General features: G+C 46.4%; 1 protein-coding gene across 1 annotated transcript in view; it reads right to left on the bottom strand.

Moving 5' to 3' along the window:
* The window catches only part of CACNA1I (calcium voltage-gated channel subunit alpha1 I), a 252,710-nt gene that overhangs the window by 88,145 nt on the left and 142,945 nt on the right, over positions 1-21,620 (bottom strand). Inside the window, exon 5 of the mRNA XM_074941613.1 lies at positions 8,557-8,654. Coding sequence (XP_074797714.1) covers positions 8,557-8,654 — 98 coding nt within the window. The remainder of the gene's footprint in view (positions 1-8,556; positions 8,655-21,620) is intronic.

Below are 21,620 nucleotides of genomic sequence, written 5' to 3'. Positions count from 1 at the left end.
CTCTAAGGTGCCACAAGTCCTCCTTTTCTTTTTGCGGATACAGACTAACATGGCTGCTACTCTGAAACCTATTGCTCTTCTGAAGTCTGTACATGCTTGTCTGATTTAGGGCTACATTAAGGCATTGCTCCTTAGCTATAGAAAGCGGTGACAAACAGCTGTCTTACCCAGGAGTTGTCTATGGAAGGAACCGTGACTCTTGAGTTACAACTCCTTTCATGATCTCCCCTGGCTCTCAAAGGAACGCCATCTTCTACTGGCCTCAGCAGGCACAGATTTCATCCCCCTCTGCTTTGCTCAGCTCCATTGGCCAGCATGCTGGGGGATAAAGCCAAGGCTCTGCCTATTCCTCACTCCTCTTCACCCATTCTCTGCCCACCTTCCTGGGGCACAGAATCACAGCTTCACAGAGCCTGCTCTCTCCCCTGCGTATGGACTGGCAGTGCAGGTAGCCCATACAGAAGAATAAGGAGGGCTCTTATGCCCCTTAGCTTTACGGCCTGGTACAGAGGGCAAGTGATAATCTTGTCCTTAGGCTATGTCTTCTCTCGCACTCTTGTCAGCAAAACTTTTGTTGGTCGGGGCGGGGGGGTGAAAAAACACACCCCTGCCCGACGTTAGTTTCACTGACAGAAGCGTCAGTGTGGACAGCACAATGGCGGGGGGAGACGCTGTCCTGCTGACATAGCTACCGCTGCTCGTTGTGGGTGCTTTAATTATGCTGGCAGGAGAACTCTCCCCCGTGGGCATAGAGCCGCTACACAGGAGACCTTACAGCGGTGCAGCTGCAGCGATAGCAGTGCCGCTCTAAGATCCAAAGTGTAGACACAGATTGCAAACGCCTTTGCCTTGCCTTTTTTTTTTTGCTTTAAGATCTACTGATGAAAGGTGCTGTGCAATTGCCAGGAATTGTTACTTTGTGTGTGTTGTGGGGTGGGGGGGGGAAGACATGTACACATTTGGTGCTCCACAAACATTTATTAACAACAGAAAACTTAGTGCATGGCAAATTTGAAACTTTACGGGGAGGGGAATCTGGCTTTGAGTTATCTGTGCACAAACACCCCGTCTGAAATATGAAAATACAGTTCAAAAATGGTCAAATGGAATTTTACATTTTCCAAAAATAAGTCGCCTTTGGACAGAAGGCAAATAAGAATAATTTTTTTCAGAAAGTTAAAAGTATCTGAAACAAGGGGCTTATAATGGAATTTTATAAGTTAGAGATGGAAAAGACCTATTAGATCCCCAAGCCAGGGCAGGACTGCCGGTGCAAGGATATTTTGCACCCTAGGCGAAACTTCTACCTTGCGCACCTCCTCCCTCCCTCCACCTCTGAAAACTAGTAAACTTAGCATTATAAACAGCCTGTCAGAATGGGTACGGCTGTTGTAATGTTTCTTTTTTACCTTTAAGGCGTTTCTATTGTTTGCCATTGCCTCTGATGGTGTCCCGTTCAAAATCTTACTATTGTGCAAAGCTAACCAATTGAGCCTGGCATTGCATCACCAGCCAGGTTAGGCAGGGTGACAAATCCCCCTTGCCCCAAAAGGCCATTATCCCCTGGTGACCAATGTCTACTCCAAGTCTGTAAAGCAGACTTTTAAGGTAAATACATTATTCCTTCACTATTACCCATGCACACATCTCACAAAGATTCTCACTCTTGACAAGTTACCAGCCTTGTGTAGATCCCTTCCACGTTCCTCTTTGTGGATAAATGCCCTGTAAGACATGTGTGGGGTGCATGAGTTTGTCAGGCCCATGGTGACAACTGTTTGTGAAGATCAGGGGGCCCTTTGCCAAGGGGTGCTGGTGTCACAGTGAGCTTGGGGTGGCTCACAGTATGGGGCTGGGCACTGAGGCTGGTGGGGCAGGTAACACTCACTGGGCTGGGGGGTAGGTGGTGCTGGGATGGAGCAGGGGCAGGTACCTGTCAGTCTCCAGCACTCGGGCCGCGCCAGGGCCAGCAGCCTCTTCACCTCGGAGTCTCCCTCATTTGCCTGGGGACCACTCCTCCTCTCAGGCTCCCCGGCCGCTGCCGCCGCGGCCACCCGGGAGGACGCGGGTGGGGGTTGCCACCACGGAGGAGACGTAAGGGGCCAGGCTCGGCTGGGGCCCCTCACCTGCCAGCCGAAAGCAGCAGGAACCGGGCGCTGCTCGGGGGGGAGCCGGGCGGCCCGAGCCCAGGGCAGCTGCAGCCTTCGCTGCAGCAGGGACAGGCGGGGAGCGTAGGTGCCCTGGGCTCGGGCCGCCCAGCTCCCCCCAGCGGTGCCCGGTTCCTGCTGCTCTCGGCCGGCACGTGAGGGGCCCCAGCTGAGCCTGGCCCCTTGCGTCTCCTCCGCGGCGGCGCCCCCCGCCCACGTCCTCCCGGGTGGTCGCGGTGGCAGCGGCCGGGGAGCCTGAGAGGAGGAGTGGCCCCCGGGCAAACGGGGGAGACTCCGAGGTGAAGAGGCTGCTGCCCTGGCGCAGCCCGAGCGCTGGAGACTGACAGGTACCTGCCCCTAAGCAATAGGGTAAAAAAAAATTGGGGGCCACCACTTTTTGGCACCTGCCTAGTTCGCCTACTGGTTACACCGGCCCTGGAAACAGGCTTTTGTTTAGTCTAGTTTTAAGACAGACTGTTCCACAGACCAATACATCTCCCTATCAGAAGCTAATTTCACATACACTCTCCATTGAAATTAGTTCCTCAAAAACACATTGGAGAGAAGTCAAAAGTCATCATTTCTCCACAGTGCTGCAAGTGGGGTTTACATCCATATAAATCTCTGTCCTAGGCACTGATATGACACCTAACATCGGGGTGTGGAATATAGATTTAAGACAGGCAAGTAAATATTGAACTGCTTTGTTCTTGCCATCCCAGGGTTCAGCTGCTTTAGATTATTTTTATATTATTGTTTTGGTCTAGTGGGCTGAACACAGGACTGCGAATCAGGAGATGTCGGTTCTATTCCTGACTCTGCTGGTGACTCATTGTGCCTCAGTCGCCCGTTCTGTAACAAGAGGATGATAATACTAATACACTTTTGGAAAGCTTTTTGAGATTGGCAATTGAAAAGCATGGGAACCTGACCGGGTTGGCTTCTAGGAGCTTCTGCAATATAAATGAACAACAACAACGACAGAGCTGGTAGAAAATTTTCTAGTGGAACAGTTTTCCATCAAGAAAATGACATTTCATCAAACCAAAACTTCTCACGGGAATGTATCAATGTCAATGAAAATTCATTTTGGAAATATTTTTGAAAAAAAAAAAGTTTCAATGAGGTGAAAACTTTCGGTTTCAATATTTTCAGATGTTTTGATTTTTCATTTCACAATTTCTTTTATTTTCATGTTACTAAAAATTGTAGAACTGTCACAATCCAAAATGAAATGTTTTGATCGATCAAAAATTATTTTCTTTTGTGGTGGGAAGAAAGAAATTTTGTTTCAAGTGAAAATGTGAACTTTTTTGTTTTTGTTCCAATTCAGATTGAAACAAATCTTGAAATCACAGAATTCCGCACGAAATGGAAATCCCTGTTCCCACACAACTCTAAATAATAATATGCCACTATATTGAGATATGTATATGCAACCCCCACACATATATTCCTACACTCATACACTATATATTAATAGACACATATGCTTCCTATTCAACAAAGTTGCTATGCAACAGTCTACTACAGATCCCTCCACAGAACCTTCACATTAGCAGATTTCCGCAGCTCTGTGCAGTCTGTGATGACTCTTTTCAAATTAAGAATCAGTGACCATAAATTTGAGGTAGAGACTGGGAGACACATAGTACAGTGCAAAAGGACCGTGCAACCAATGTGACAGCAGAGTGAATTGAAGAGACATTTTGTGCTCCAATGTCAAAAATATGATGGAGTAAGAGATATTTCCTCAAATTATCAGACATGATTAAAGACTTTCCATTAAAAAGCAGTTAGGAAAAACTGCATTACCCTGAGAGGATGGGAAGAAAAGAGATGACAGAGATGACATTTTATATAGCAACCTACCACTGAATCAGAAATGGACAATAATAACCAAAGGATGTGGAAAAATACCCCAAACCCAGTGTGAAGACCTACTGTGAGCAGATTGTAACTACCTTTGACAGAGACCTGAAGGGTCTTTCTCCTTTTTACACTTTGTTAGCTTGCATAGCTTGTCATGCCAATACAGTGTTACTGAATTAAATCGAACGGTTATAGGGGACCACAACAGCCTACCATTTCTGTTTCATGCACCTTCAGACAAAACCCTGACAGGCAGCATTCATAAGGCTAAAGGCAGGAATGTGAGAGAGAAGCATGAATGCTAATGCATGGGTGAGACATACAGTATTATAAAAACTGGGATTCTCGTATTTTGTCCAGTCTAATTTAAAAATTATGTAGGAGTTGCCAGACTGGCTCTGACCCTGGGCCCATCCAGTCCAGAGTCCTGTCTTTGACAGTGGCCAGCACCAGATGCTTCAGATGAAGGTATAAGAAACTTCTATTCCCCAGTAGTTTAGAGATTGGCTCAAACTCTGAATCATGGAGTTTAATGTCTCTTCCAAAACTTGTTATCTTTAACTATGATAATTCTGGATATTCTTAATATCCATACAAATGTCTAATCTCCTTTTGAATCTTGCTAAGTTTTGGCCTCAATGACTTCTTGTGGTAGTGAATTCCATGGTCTAATTATGGATTGTGTGAAAAAGTATTTCCTTTTAATTTCATTGAATGTCCCCTTGTTCTTGTGTTAACAGAAGTTCCCGATCTACTATGTCTGTACCATTCATTATTTTATATACTTCTATCATGTCATATACAACCAACGGGGCTTCCACCACTCTCCTTGAGAGACTATTCCATGGCTCACCAAATCTCAGTATAAGGAAGTTCTTCCTGTTATTCATTCTAAATTTCTTCTTTAGTAATTTCATCCCATCACTCTAAGTTATAGCCCAGGCAGCACACCAAAAAATCTGTTCTCTTTCGTGTTTACACACATCAATTATTTGTTGTTATCATGTCCATCCTGTTTAGAAATCCCCGCTTAGCCAAGCTAGACCTATTTCACTTTTTAAAAATCTTCCTTCATCAATCAAATCCCTCCAGCTTCCTGATCATTATGGTTGCTCTTCTATGAATTCCTTCTAATATATTCTGGTAGTACGGTGCCATGATTTGAAAACAATGTTCTAGATAAGGCCATGTAGAGGGGGAATATTAGGAAACAGGACTAGAAGAGACCTCCTGGGTCATCGAGTCCACTTCCCTGCTATCACAGGCAACCCAGTCATATAATCCCATTCATAAACATATCAAGCCTCATTTTAAGACTAGTTAGGTTGCTTGCCCCAGTACTTCTATTGGAAGGCTGGTCCAGAATCTTACTCCTTTGATGATTAGAAACCTTCTTCTAATTTCCAGTCTAGATTTACTCTTGGCATATGAAGCCCAAAGTTATAACAACCTTGTATGCTGCCATTGCACGTTGCAAACTCATCTCTTCTTTGCTGCCTGCTCTCACTCCCATGGGCAGGAATTTTCAGAAGAATTCAACACCCATGACTGGGAAGAGAGTTTCCAAAGAACTCAGTTCTCTGGGAGGCACCAAAACACATAGCCAGATTTTCAAAAGAGCTCAGCCCACTGGGTGCACACTGGGTGCTGACCTCTTTTGAAAGTCTGGCCCCTATTTAGTTGCCTAAACGCGGCACTAAGCTCTTTTGAAAACGTGGCCCTGTGTCTATCTCACCACGGCTACTTCCCAGAGTCCTCCTCCCTCACATTGAATACTTGTGTTTCAGATCATTCCCTCCAGTTTTCTCCTTTTGTTACTTTCTGCCCAGGTGTCTACTCTCTCTCCATCCCTTTGTATTATTTCTCTGTCCTGCCTAGTGTCTGCAACTCCTCCAGTTTTACTATCGTCTGCAAATCTCCTTGATGTGCTTTGCTCGTTCTTCCACATCATTAATGAAGAATTTTAAGAAGACATTCAATAAGATTTCTGACAAAAGGGCCTATCGGTGATATTGGCTGTACCTCACTAGACACTTGCTTCCACCTCAGCACATTCCCATTTATCATTAGCCTTTGTTTACAGCCTTTTAGCCAGTTTTCACTCCACAGGACAGTCTTCCTATCCAAGGAAATTTATTTTTTCATTTAATAATGAAAGTGCCTCTTCATCCAGAACTACTGCACATATAACCATATATCTATGTAGACAGACAGAGATATAAATGTCCGATAGCAGAACAGAAACTAAAACAGTGTTAGTTCTACACAGACACTGCTATAGTGGAGAGAAGTAGAGTTTAGAAGAGGGACCAGTGTAGGGAAGAAATGCATAGAGGTGGCTGTATGGCAAGTTATTGGGCTCTATAAAGGGGTAAATGGGTGAAATTCTATGGCCTGTGTTATGCAGGAGGTCAGACTAGATGATTACAGTGGTCCCCTCTGGCTTTAACATCTCTGAATCTAGTCTCTGTGGGCCCAATTCTGATCTCACACTGGTTTTTCCCAGGTGTAATTGCATTGATTCTAGTGGAGTTACTCCTTATTTACACTGGCATAAGAGAGAGAAGAATGCAGGGCTTCATTTTGATCTGTCCAGCTTTGTTTTTAGTTCTGGGCCCCAATAATAAAAATTTCCTTGGCACACATCCTCAGGAGACAGCCTGTCAACTGGGTTTCTTTCATTTAGTTTCTTGCCTGCTCTCACCTGTAATAAACTTCCCCTCAGCTCTGGAGAAGGGAATGAAGCCACTGAGGTAAGGAATGGGATTGGCCTCAGCACTGTGGGAGAGCCCTAATGAAGTCTTGGTCATTGTCGATAGCCTGATAAAAGTGGGAGCAGAGGGCATTAAAGGGGGAAGATGAAAGACACTTCTTGTTATATGGTAAGGAAGAAAAACCCAGTATAAAACCTAGGGAGAAATGGAAGAAATTCTGAAAGTGTCACAATGTCTTATGTGACAGCTGTTTTCACTGAGCAAGGCATGACCTGAAATACCAAACAGACAGAGTGGGACAAATTCATTGCTGGTGTAACTCCACTGACTTCAATGGCATGAAATTGGCCCACTGCATCAAATTCATTCCCCTGTTATAACCAGCATGATACCTGTGCCATATACAGTGGATACTTCCTGTAGTGACATGGGCAATCCTTGTCTACCTTACTGTGCTCTATAGTTATCAAAACTGAATCAAGAAAGAGGAGATGCAGAGGAAGAGGGAAAAGGGAAAGGAAGAGAGGTGGGGCGTAATAAAGAATTGACACGCAGGTAAGAGGCTAGTTTCTGTTTCCCAGCCCCTGCCTCATGAGATGGGGCAGGGTTACAAAAGATTATACCCCAGGGTCAGTGTCCATTGACTGCAGGGGAAAGAAGGAAAGAGAGAAGTGTCATATGAACACAGCAGATACGTAGCTGGATCCTGTGTATGGTACCCCTTCTCACCCCTTTCCCTCCACGGTGAAATTAACACCAAGATGGGCCCGTTTCTCAGATCTGAGCCAAACCAGCAGGGAAGCCATTTAGCTGGACCAGGGAGCTGTAGAAAGCTGATTGTGCCTCCAGGTTCAGGCTCGGCCCATCAGATCCTGACAGCTCAATCCCCAGCAGAGCTCACAGCCCTGACTCATACATGCTGCATATACACAGAGCTGCAGAGGTGGGAACCAGAATAAGAGGGAAAAGAGAAAGTGCGCAGCAAGGAATAGATAAAATACGCCATTGTTGTTCACCCCCACGCAGAGCTGGGCTGGTGTATTTTTAAATGAGAGGAAACTGAAGAGCGGTGCAGAAGGTAGTAGAGATCAACCCCCTCACTCCCGCTCCCACCTGATCTCACTGCTCATCCATCCCCCACCACACACCTCACCATGTCTCTACAGGCGGTCTCACCTCTTCCATATGCTTACGTGAGACAAAAAAAAATTCTTGCTTTATTACCAACTCCCAGCTCCAGCACTTTGGTTATCAATTGGGCACTATAGACAGAACGACTCCACGTGTAGCCCGACTGTTCACACACTCCCCACAATGCAGCCAGGCAGTCTTTGCACAGCCCTTTGAGAAGACGGGTTTTTTGGAGGGTGGGAGGGGGATGGTTGGAGACAAAATGAAGGCTAGGCTGAGAATCTCAGGTACACAGGAATTTAGCCTACACCTGGATTGGAACGAGGGCTCTGTGTCCCATTCTCCCAACATCCCTGAGTTCTTCAGGACTCACCACCAAACTGAGGCTAGATTGGTGACTCAGAACTGGAGGGCTAAGTACCCCAAACCTATTAGCCAGTTCTTGAGCCAGCCAATGGCCCACCAGCTGAGACTGGAATCTAGGGGCCCTGGTTTTGGTGATCTGCACAGAGTATACATGCATAACTGTCTTATAGGCTACAAGGTCAATCCAGCTACCTAGAGGCCCAGGGTGGGACAATCAATGGGGGAAGAGATCCCAGACATAGCAGCAGAGTAATGAATAAAAACAACACAGACAAGGGTGAAGTGCAGATGAAATGGGGTGCCAGTGAGAGGGAAGAACGACTTACTAGGCACCCGGTTGATGGCTTTGAGGGGCCTCAGGACACGGACAGTACGGATTGCAGACAAGTTAATGTTTTGCAGATCCAGGGAATATTCCACCATCCTGCAACAGGAGAGACAGAGAGTGAGTTTAAAACATTCCAAGACTCAGTTTGAGCGACAGGTATGACACCAGCAGGAGGAAGTGAGGGGTGCCCGGGATGAGAGGGCAGGGCTGTTCACGACCTCCATGCAGTGCAAAAACCTTTCAGCGCATCCGTGCTTTTCCATCCAGCTGGTGGAGAAAGCGTTAAAAACAAGGGGTACTGATGAACCCATGAACACATTGATAATATGCTAATGTGCTCCCCACTGAGGCTGGAGAGGCAGAGGAAATGAATGACAGCTGGCTTGACAAAGCACAGGGTGCATTTTTATTCAAGAGTTTCTGGCAACAGTATAAGTCCTGAGAGTGGAGCTGGAGTCCTCGGGAGCCCTACAAGAGCAGAACTCAAGTCCCCAGAACCCCAAGGTAGAAAATTCAGCCCTTCAATCCATACATTTTGGAATGGAAAAGAGAGAGAGAACAACAGTGACAGGCCATCAGGCTCCAACTCAGCGGGCTGCAATGACCCCAGCCTGGCACTTACCTGTGGCAACTGTCACGAAGGGAAAAGGCTGTGCAAGAACGGACAAGGGGATGGTGGCAGAACAGCACGCACCCCACAGGTGACCCCTGCAGAGAGAGATGGGCTGGAGTTCACTGGCAGCTGAACACTCTGGAGCACAGCAGCCACCTTCCCTTCCCAGATGGTGCAGCTGGACTTACTGTGACATACACATCCATGGATTCCCATAGCAAGGATCTAATCAAGGGTCCTTATAGCACTGGGCCGGGTCCACGAGCAGCAGGAGTGATCACATCTCAGCTGTACGTCACTCCTGTTGGACACCATCCTCAGGGGAATGTCCTTATTTTATGATATATACAGGATCTGTGTTTTTTTAAACTGGCAACCTACGCAACGAGTTCTCTCCCCAATAACCTTGAGAACTGCGCAGCTGTAAGTAATGCATTGGCTTGAACCCACCCCTGCCAGTCAGACAAACATTAAGGAAACATTCCTTTTTTTTAATATGCGGGGAGGAGAGGAAACATGGGCCTTATAAGGCACTTACTTGTAAGAGGATCTCAAAGCACTTTACACACGTTAATGAATTTAGGCTCATGACCCCTCTGGAAGGTAGGCAAGTATTGTGATTCCCAATTTACATGAAGGGAAACTGAGGCACACAGCAGTAAAGTGACTGGCCTCAGGTTAGCCACTGAGTCAGTGGCAGACTCAGGAATAGAACCCAGATCTTCTGAATCGTTCTCCTCAACATTAACCACAAGGCCATGAAAAAAAAGGTGACATTCTCTTGCTGTTTCGAGATGCACAGGAGAGGAATAGGAGAATCTTCTCCTTTCTGCTGCATCTACTCCAAAACCAGAAACGCTTGCTTAACATGCAGCACTTGTCATATACAGAGGCTTTAGGACCTCAGGGCTGTCTATTCAGCACCTTTCACCAGCACCAAATCCACTTTATATTAAAATACCAAGTTGCTTTGTCTCAGTTCTTTTGAGCACTGTGACCCCTCTACCCGGATTGATCCCTGCAATCCATCACCTCATTTCCCCCCACCACCACCACCAGCACCACCACCACCACCAAAGGACATGAAAAGCAGGTGTCTATCTAAACTTTTCTATCTAAACTTTTCACAAAAGGACTTGTCGGAGTGATAGATTTTCAGACAAAATGGGGTAAACCTGTCGAGGTGTTGTGATTATTTTTTTCTCTCTCTCTCTCTTTTTCCCACCGCTCTGTTCTCTCTCATACTTTTAGAGTAATTGAGTGAAATAATTCTTTTCCTGAAATGCAGCGGTGTTGATCTATCCCCCTGGAGCTGTCAGCTCCACACACAGTGAACACGGAGAGAGAGAGAGAGAGAGAAGGGATTTTGCACAGATAATCAAAATATTCATAAAGGAGACACAATCAGCCCACAGAAAGCATGAATGATGGACAGGGATTGAAGATGTGAACAGCAGCTGGGGAAGGATATACGGCAATACACACACATACGCTTGTATATGTGCTTGCAGACATACAAGCAGGCACGCAAAGACACAGGCCTCCACACAGAGTTATACACTTGCAGATGTTCTTTTCTCCCACTTCCCATGAGTACACTAGAGGGAAAAGGTGGGTGAGGTAATATCTTTTATTGGACCGACTTCTGCTGGTGAGAGAGACACACTTTTAAACTACACAGCGCTCGAAAGCTTGTCTCTTTCATCAACAGAAGTTGGTCCAATAAAATACATTATTTAACTCACCTTGCCTCTCTCATATCCTGGGACCAACATGGCTACAACAACACTGAAACCACGAGGACACTGTCAGCTATATCCCCTACGGAGATGTGTGGTGGGGCGGGGTGAGAGCTGTAAAAACAAGGGGTTTCCTCTCTGACAAATAGCAGAACACTCTGAAATAAATTCTCTCAAGCAGATATCAAATAAGCAAATGATCCTAATGTAAAACCTTGCAATTTGGAACGGGGGCCTTCGTTGAACTACAAGTCTCCAGGTAAAAGATCCAATTGCTCTCACAGCGCATGAGCACAGCAGAAAGGCACAATCTCATAATGAACTCGCTGCTGGGTACGTGTACTCTACTTCCCTGTACTGGATGTAATCAGAGCTTGTCAACTATCGTGCCACAACTGAGATCCTCCTCCAGCTGAAGTTTGGAGCAGGAGGGTCAGAAGTCTATGCCAGCTGTAGTTACAGTAGCCACAGTGTCAGTATGTGGCATTCTAGGTGACTCTGGATTTGTTACACTATAGTTTGTTTGGTTGAAAGATCCTGGAACAGTCAGTCTCAGTGCCAGGTGTCACTGAAAAAGAACAACTGGTTCTCAGGGAAGGGAGGGGATTCTTCTTTTGGGAGAAAGTTTGACCCTCTATGGTTTTGCAGAGAGCAACTTCTAATAGAGATGAGCTCAGCTCCTACTGGTTTGGCCAGGGGTTTCAGCTCATCTGATAGAACTGCCACTTACCGTTTCTCATGAGGATTCTCAGTAATAGCCTTGGCTAGGGTAACAAATGGGACATGCATGCCCACCAGCACTGAATGACAAGGGGTCCCGGCTAATTGGTTATTATGCCCACTATGTTCAGCTCAGAGATATCAGCTATAACGTGGACACCCTGAACCTCCACATCACAGTTCCAGAATCTCCTCTGCTTCAGCATGGTGACAGGTTTCAGAGTGGTAGCCGTGTTAGTCTGTATCAGCAAAAAGAATCATAGAATATCAGAGTTGGAAGGGACCTCAGGAGGTCCCTGCCCAAAGCAGGACCAATCCCCAATTTTTGCCCTAGATCCCTAAATGGCCCCCTCAAGGACTGAACTCACAACCCTGGGTTTAGCAGGCCAATGCTCAAACCACTGAGCTATCCCCCCTCAACGAGCAGTACTTGTGGCACCTTAGAGACTAACAAAAGCTTATGCTCAAATAAATTTGTTAGTCTCTAAGGTGCCACAAGTACTCCTCGTTCTTTCTGCTTCAGCAATTTTCCTGCCTCAGGACCACTCCTTGACACGGATCTCTCATTCCTGATGTCTCTAGCCTTGGCATTACCTTATGTCAATGTTTCTCCCCACCTCCAAAGTGATGCCATACACACAGGCTCAAGGAGGGAGGAGACTGGGATGAGGCCAACCCCCTGCCCAGGAAGGAACCTGCTGTCTGTGTGGGCAATTCAAATTTCACCTCCATCCCCTTTCAAAATGGGATCTTTCAGAGACGGGTAATTTCAGCAGGTGCAGAACCCCACCAATTTTCAATCCTGCTGTTTGCTTTCATACCCTTCCCCTGCCACCCTGTCCCTCACCTCCCCAGACTGTGTTTCTACTGGTGGTACCCAGTACATGGCGGGAAGCTGGGCTGCACTGGCTGAGTGCATCACCTGATGTCATAATCTTCCCTGTGTGACAGTAGGACAGATAACCACAGAGACTGACTGGGATGTCACCGAGAATGAGTAGCCAGGAACAGGCTATCAGGAAACCAGGATCACATTTGCCACACAAGTGTTTGAAGCTCTTGTAACATTTGCCTTCAAACTCCTGGTTCACCTAATACCCACACCCTACCAGCAGTGAGCCTGATCCTCACAGGGATCAGGATTTCATGGCTGACCCTGTTCAACAGAGTTCACTAGACCTAAACTCAGGGGAAAGGGGGCCCAGCTCTGAAGTTTGAATTCAAATCCTCATCTCTATAATGGGCCTGAACAATTATCCTGGATCCAGTGACTCCTATGCATTGGGAGAAAGGGTTGAAATCTGAAGCTGGATCAGAATTTCACAGCTAGCACCCAAAACTTTGGACCTGAACAAGGGGAAGTTTGAGTCTGCATCTGAACTTCAGGATTTCGACCCATCACTTGCCCCCAGCTATCTGAAAGAGTTTGGGAAACCATGTTGATCACAATATGCTGTTGGTGTGATAATTTAACTAGAGCAGGGTCAAACTAAGGTCAGCCAAGACATCCACCACCTTCTTCCCTAATCCTCCCCTTGTCGCAGCCCAGCTTGTCAAGAAAGCATGGGCCTGATTATGTATTCCAATTTAGCTCCTCTCGGCATCTTGCAGTCTCTGTTCTTTTATTGTAATTGCTGCTGGTGTCTTCAGGCCCAGAAGCAATCAAGCAAAGCAAACGGCCCAACAAAAACCTGTACCAGGATTTGAATGCTCTCTCCCTCCATCCCCCTCAAGTAAATGGCAGCTCACCTCTGCCGTTGAACAGATGTTACCTGGCCTTTGGTTGTGGGTGGGTGAGTGCAGGAAGGGATTAGGAGCTGAAACTACTGCTAAATCAGTGGGAAACCCCTGAGCTGTGAAGGGATTTGAGCAGAGAGCTGTCAAGATAATTGAATTTGTACAGTAATGCCTCTCCACCCAGAGACTATATTCCCCTTCAAGGTTCCTGTGCAACACTTCTCGGAAAGGGAGGGGGAGTAATGCTACCCCAAAAGACTATTATTGTCCAAGGTAGGGGTAGGGGGCAAAAGAATGATGAATGGTTACCGTGGGGAATGGCAGAGTAGTGCTCAAGATGTAGGAACTCATAACTATTTCCAGTTCAAGCCACTCTCAACAGGAGTCGCTGTAGGGAACGGGACGGGAATGCTGATTGTGGGGGTCGGTGGTCGCTGTAAGGAGGGACGAGATGGGAGCTCTGGCTGTGGGGGGAGACGCTGGAAGGAACGGGGTGGGAGCTCTGGCTGTAGGGGGGCAGTCGCTGTTGGGAATGGGGCGGGAGACCTGGCTGAGGGGAAAGTTGAGGGAACGGGGCAGGAGCGCTGGCTGTGGGGAGGATGCTGGAGGGATTGGGGTGGGAGCGCTGGCTGTGGTGGGGGTCACTGGAGGGAACAGGGTGGGAACCACTGGAGGGAACGTGGTGGGAGCGCTGGCTGTGGAGGGAGGTTGCTGGAGGGAATGGGCCAGGAGCACTGGTTGTGGGGGGAGCTGCTAGAGGGAACGGGGCAGGTGCATTGGCTGTAGGGGGAGTTGCTGGAGGGAAAGGGGCAGGAGTGCTGGCTGTGGGGAGGGGGTTGTGTAGGGAACAGGGCGGGAGCACTAGCTGGGGATGCGGGGGAGTCACTGTAGGGAACGGGGTGGAAAGGCTGTCTGTGGCTGGGGGCAGTCGCAGTGGGGAACGGGGCAGGAGTACTGGCTGGGGGGGGTGTCGCTGGAAGGAACGTGGTGGGAGCGCTGGCTGTGGGGGAGAGTTGCTGTAGCGAACAGGGTGGAAGCACAAGCTGGGGGAAGGGGAGATGGTGCTGTAGCAGGGGCTGTGAGGTATGGAGGTGCTGTCTGAAAGGGAACTTCAGTTACTAGAGAAGTGAGAATGAAAGGAGTTAAGACAAAAAAGCCTCGTGCAAATCTCACCCCCACCCTCTTGCTGAGATTGGCTTTCAGATCCCTGTCCACAGAGCAGTTGACATGACTTCTCAGACATGCAGCATTAATTAGTAGGGGTTTGGGGTGGTGCGTAAAAAATCCATTGTGACATCTCCGAGGCAGGGCCAGCAGCTCTCGTCAAGGAAAGTTACTTCAATTCCCAGGAAGGGGCCAGTTAGAAGAAGAGGGGGCAACGAAGGGTGAAAACAGAAAAAGGAAAAGGTGGGCAGAGGCGAGACACAGTTTTTGCCCTGTGCATTTCAGCTGTCAAAATCAATATGATATTTGCTTCACAGAATTCTAAAGTAACAGCCGTCTGTAGTTTCAGATGTTCCCTCCTCTGTGGCTCTGCCTCAATCCCCCTAACTCCAGTTTTCTCCCCTTCTTATCGCTGTGCTGCTTTCTCTCCATCTCCCTGTCTCACGCCTCTTTGCATCTTCCTCCCCTTCCCTCTCTACTCCTCCCTCCCATCCTTCATGGATGTCCTTCTTTCACTCTTCCCCCTTCATAACTCACTCTCCCCTTTTTCCTTCTATTCACTTTCCACTCTCCCTTTCCTCTTCTCTCTCTCCTCTCTTCCTACTCTCTGTTTTGACAGTAATCACTACCCTGTGCCTTGGCAAGTCTGTCTAGCCAAGTGGCATAGGAAAGATAGGAAATATAGCAAGAGAACACCCTGGCTTCACCAGGAGATCTTCAATGATCTGAAACTCAAAAAAGAGTTTGACAAAAAGGGGAAACGAGATCAAATTACTAAGGATGAATATAAACACAAATAACACAAGTATGCAGGGACAAAATTAGAAAGGCCATGGCACAAAATGAGATTAAACTAGCTACAGACATAAAGGGTAACAATAAAACATTCTACAAGTACATTAGAAGCAAGAGGAAGAACAATGGCAGGATAGACTTGTTACTCAATGGTGGTCGGGGGGGAACAGTAACAAAAATGTGGAAATGGCAGAAGTGTTAAATGACTTTTGTTTTCGGGCATGTCTACACTTGCCAATGACTTTTTACGGAGAAACTCAGAAGTTTCACTTCAAAGAGAAAACCACCTCCACGAGAGGTGTACAGTTCTTACCGGTGATACTTTTGTGGTGATGTGCAAGTGAAGACACGTTCTTCCTGTTTACAGAGATTTTAGCCTCCGGAGGATAACCCACAGTGCCTAGGTGACCACTCTGGCCAGCAGCTCCGACGCCAGGTAAACAGATGTCTGCCCCTCCCCCTGTAAAGCCCCAGGAACTTTGAAACTCCCCTTCCTGTTTCCTTGGCAAGTGCTCACTTATCATCTGGCCAGGTGACAATGGCTGCTCCACGGAGCAAACAATCCCCTGCTTGGAGCAATGCTGAGCTACTGGAGCTGATCAGTGTCTGGGGAGAGGAGGCTGTGCAGGGACCCAGGATACCCCCCAATCACTCCCTTCCCACAAGACCTATCCTCAAAATGGAGAGAGCTGCATTGTGGGATAGCTGCCCTCAGTGCATTGCTCTCATCAGCAATGGAACTACAGCAAATGTGAGCACGATCTGATGCCTGTGGAAGTGAGTGAGAACACAAATCAGTGCTTTTCTTTTACCAAAAAGAAAAAGAGGACTTGTGGCACCTTAGAGACTAACCAATTTATTTAGTCTCTAAGGTGCCACAAGTCCTCCTTTTCTTTTTGCGAATACAGACTAACATGGCTGCTACTCTGAAACCCTTCTTTTACCAGTTCCCTATCACCGGTGAAACTGAGAGCGCAAAAACTCTGCAAGCGTAGACAGTTTTCACCAAAAAGTTTAGTGGCGATTGGACATCTAACACAATGAACGTCAGTGAAAATGAGGTAGGATCAGAGGCTAAAATAGGAAAAGAACAAGTGAAAAAATTACTTAGGGTACGTCTTCACTAGCATCGTGAAAGCGCTGCCAGGGCAGTGCTTTAACATGGCTGTGTAGTTGCAGCACCAGCACTGGGAAAGAGCTCTCCCAGCGCTGTAAAAAAATCCACCCCCACGAGGGGAGTAGCTACCAGGGCTGGGAGCACAGCTCCCAGTGCCGGTGCGCTGTCTACACAGCCACTTTACAGCACTGAAACTTGCAGCGCTCAGGGGTGTGTTTTTTCACACCCCCGAGCGAGAAAGTTGCAGCTCTGTAAAGTGGCAGTGTAGACAAGTCCTTAGACATTACTTAGATATCTTCAAGTCACCACGGTCTGATAAAATACATCCTGGAATACTCACGGAGCTGACTGAGGAGATACCTGAGCCTTTAGCAATTATCTTCAAAAAGTCATGGAAGATGGGAGAGATTCCAGAGGACTGGAAAAGGGCAAATATAGTGCCAATCTACAAAAAGGGAAATAAGGATAATCCGGGCAATTACAGACCAGTCAGCTTTACTTCAGTACCAGGAAAGATAATGGAGCAAATAATTAAGTGATCAGTTGCAAACACCTAGAAGATAATAAGGTGATAAGTAACAGTCAGCATGGATTTGTCAAGAACAAATCCTATTAAACCAACCTAATAGCTTTCTTTGACAGGGTAACAAGCCTTATGGATAGGGTGAAGCAGTAGACAGGGGTGCCAGAACGATTTTTATAGTGGGGGTGCTGAGAGCCATTGAATCAAACTGTAAACCTATATATAATGGAAACCACTTCAAGCCAGAGGGTTCAGTAGCACCCCCAGCATCCCTAGTTCCAGCACCTATGATGGTAGATGTGGTATATCCTGACTTTAGTAAGGCTTTTGATACTGTCTCGCATGACCTCATAAACAAACTAGGAAAATACAACCTAGAGGAGTTACTATAAGGTGGGTGCATAACTCATTGGAAAATCATTCCTGGAGTGTAATTATCAGTGGTTCACAGTCAAGCTGTAGGGACAAAATAAGTGGGGTCCCACAGGGATCGGTCCTGGGTCTGGTTCTGTTCAATATCTTCATCAATGATTTAGATAATGGCATACAGAGTACACAAGTTTGCAGATAATACTAAGCTTGGAGGGGTTGTAAGTGCTTTGGAAGATAGGATTAAAATTCAAAATGATCTGGACAAACTGTAGAAATGGTCCAAAGTAAATAGGATGATATTCAATCAGGACAAATGCAAAGTACTCCACTTAGGAAGGAACAATCAGTTGCACACGTACAAAACGGGAAATGACTGCCTAGGAAGGAGTACTGCAGAAAGGGATCTGGCGGTCATAGTGGACTACAAGCTAAATATGAGTCAACAGTGTAATACTGTTGCAAAAAAAAAAAAAAAAAAAGCAAACATCATTCTGGGATATATTAACTGGAGTATTGTAAGCAAGACACGACAAGTAATTCTTCCACTCTACTCCATGCTGATTAGGCCTCAACTGGAGTATTGTGTCCAGTTCGGGCACCACATTTCAGGAAAGATGTGGACTAACTGGAGAAAGTCCATAGAAGAGCAACAAAAATTATTAAAAGTCTAGAAAACATGACCTACGAGGGAAGATTGAAAAAAATGGGTTTATTTAGTCTGGAGAAGAGAAGACTGAGAGGGGCCATGATAACAGTTTTCCAGTACATAAAAGGTTGTTACAAGGAGGAGGGAGAAATATTGTTCTCGTTAACCTCTGAGGATAGGACAAGAAGCAATGGGCTTAAATTACGGCACGGGAGGTTTAGGTTGGACATTAGGAAATACTTCCTAACTGTCAGGGTAGTTAAGCACTGGAATAAATTGCCCAGGGAGATTGTGAAATCTCCGTCATTGGAGATTTTTAAGAGCAGGTTAGACAAACACCTGTCAGAGATGGTCTAGAATAATACTTAGTCCTGCTTCGGCTGCAGGGGACTGGACTAGAAGACCTCTCGCGGTCCTTTCCAGTCCTATGATTCTATGATATACAAGAGACCTTGAGTTACAAGGAAGGACAGTCCCAGTCACTTGTTCCATGTGCTGACCAATCTATTAACACATTGACTCTGGCCTGAAAGTGCCAAAAGGGTCTGGCCTGGAGCACCTTCAACTCATGCCAACCACTGAAGCAGAGAACAAGCATTCAGGGAAGAGGGACACTGATCGTGAGGTCCGAGCCCAGGCCAAATAGCTTCACCAGCCACAACTTTGCACATCTTTTGCTCCTCTTCCCTATATGCTCCAGAGAGAAGAATGATGTTTAGAACCTGAGAGCAGCAAAAGAACCCGGCCAAACTGACTATGCCAGGCAACAAGAAGAAGTCACGAACAAGAGACCTTGGATAGCCACATTTTAGATGTTTTTTTTTTCTTTCAAATGAGCTGGATTCCTTACATCAGGGGTCAGCAACCTTTCAGAAGTGGGGTGCCGAGTCTTCATTTATTTACTCTAATTTAAGGTTTCGCGTGCCAGTGATACATTTTAACATTTTTAGAAAGTCTCCTTCTATAAGTTTATAATATATAACTAAACTATTATTGTATGTAAAGTAAATAAGGATTTTTAAATGTTTAAGAAGGTTCATTTAAAATTAAATTAAAATGCAGAGCCCCCTGGACCAGTGGCCAGGACCTGGGCAGTGTGAGTGCCACTGAAAATCAGCTCGCGTGCCGCCTTTGGCACACGAACCACAGGTTGCCTACCTCTGCCTTACATACAAAAGCCACAGACAGAATGGACACAAAAGGGACATGAAATAAACATGAAAGGTACACGTCATGGGCACAAGGCAACACAGACTAAGCACATAGAAAAGTCATATGCAATGGGAACAAAGAACATTGGCAAAGGTGCTTCATGACAGAAAAAAGCACACCTGGCCCATATCCCAAAGGGCTTGCAATCGAGATGCAAAGGAGAGGGGACAAAACAGTGGGGAGTGGTTGGAGGAGGAAGAAAAGGGTTACAGCAATAGGATTACATTACTCAGTGAAGGCTGCACAGCAAGGTGGGATTTTTTTCCCCCCGGTATCTAAAACATCGTGGGTGACCCTCTTCATGGCAGTAATGAGTCTCAGGAATGGAATGAGAAGGTGCTGTCCTTGCACACCAGGTTGCAGAGGCAACAGGGTATCGAGGCTGACAACATTAGCAAGAGGGCAAAGGCAAGGGAATGCTGATATAGGTCTCTCTCCCATGAGGAGGCAGCCAGCATGACATTGTCTCTTTCAGTCTGCGTGGTCAGCTATGTGTCCAGTCTTAGATGCTGATTGTGGTACTTCATTCCAGGGGCGATGACTCCATGCAGTCATGTGTCTCCCCTTCCCAAATAAGACCTAGGGGCATTTTAGCTACTTACCAGTCTAATTTTAGATTTCCCCTTTCTCCCACTTCAAGGTCAAGGAACCTGGTGGATGTCAGTATAATAGCTGAGGAAAGGGAACATGCTGTATTTCAAATTTCCCACCTACAATATGGAAGAGGGGCCAGGATAGTCACTCCTGAAAATTCCTTCATCCACATGGTAAGCAGGGATGGAGGGAAGGCCAATTACCCTTGGAAACTCCCACCTCCAGTTTAGAAATCTGTGATCGTGGAGTGAGGTGGGGGAAACATTCCAACACCCAATTCCATGGCTAATCCTTTCATTGGCTCATATTACCTTAGCATCCTATACCCCCATCCTATGTCTCCTCTCACCTGGCATACCTTGCCCGGCCCCACCCATTCAAGGATATTAAAAATCCTCTACCCTGGCACTTCAGATAGGCATATTCCTCCATACAGTTCATTCCTAGAAGTCAGAGACAATCAGCCTGGACAAACCCCCCACACCCTCTTCCAACAGCTGCCCCGATTAGTGGACGAAAGAGGCAGAAACAGCTGAACCAACCAGCTTCAAAGCACCTAAGAAGCCAATTGCTGTCTGGTTAGCATGGCTCATTCATGCTAATGGCAATAATGGCGGAGCAAGAGCAGGGAAGGCAAGAGAGCAAACAAGAAGCTAAATTGCTTAAGTGGATAGTGTATCATGAAAGACACCTGTCATGAAGCCGCATTAGTAACCTCATTAGTAAAGTATGTACCCTGGCTTATCCACAAGGAGAAAGGGGCAGACTGTCCTGAAAGCAGCATGGTGCCATTGATGTGAGGAGCTGAGTCCAGGATCCATCCCCTCCACCCCAGACTGAGGCAGGTCCCCCTCACATCCTGATCCCCCTGTTGGGGCAGTCCCTCTGTGCTCATGTTACGAGCAGTGTTGGCGTTGGCTATGGCTACCTGAACCTGACCAAGCTCGAGAGTGTTAAGTTGTTTGCAGACCTGACCCAAGTCGAATCCAACACTTGTAGCTAGGTCCCACTGGGTACAGGTCGGGTTGCAAGGCTCTACTCCAGACTCTCTACAGCACTGAGGACACTATCAGCACTCCATACATATTGATTAGTAATATCACATGCTATGTATCCAGACAAACACTCAAGCATGAGGTTTGAAGGCTCTTGCACACATTTTGCAATCACAACTTACGTGGCAAGGCTTGAAAACGGGGACTAAAGGGTCAAGCAAAACTACTGAGGAAACCATTGAATAACACCTTCCATTCCCCCCACCGAGAAAACCATCACATGACATCAGGTGAGACTTGGCCAATCATGACAGTTTGCTTTAGATTTCTTTGCATACCACAAACTGATTGGCTAAGCAGTCTTATTTACTTCTTTTAAAATCACATTTCATGGTGCTGCAATTATAACCCTTCACTAGCAGCAGAGCTGGGAGATACAATATAATTTTTGCCCTCCTTGTTTTGCTGACAATGGGAATTTTTACTCCATTTCTTATTAAAAACAAAAAATAAACAAAACAAAACAAAACCCCATGCTGTACAGGATAACTTAATTGAGTAAGTAATTTTTTTATTTAATCAGGGTTTTTTTTATTTCTCTCCAAGCAAAGGCTTGCTGAAACCTGCCTGAGTCTATGATACCTTTCCCTAGCTGCATGGGATGTGATTATTTCACGTCCCTGTATGTTCACATTTCCTTCCAAATCTAGTAATAAGAGAAAATGTCGGAATGCCTTAAGAGTTGGAGAGACACTTTGTGACTAATATATGAGACATAATCAGGTTTTCTCTCTGTGATGAGAAAGCTAGGGGAGACTGGACAGCTCAGGGAACT

This window comes from Natator depressus, chromosome 1, assembly GCF_965152275.1.
Source record: "Natator depressus isolate rNatDep1 chromosome 1, rNatDep2.hap1, whole genome shotgun sequence".
NCBI lineage: Eukaryota > Metazoa > Chordata > Testudines > Cheloniidae > Natator > Natator depressus.
Note: the sequence above shows the minus strand (reverse complement) of the source record. Positions and strands in the feature narration are given on the sequence as shown.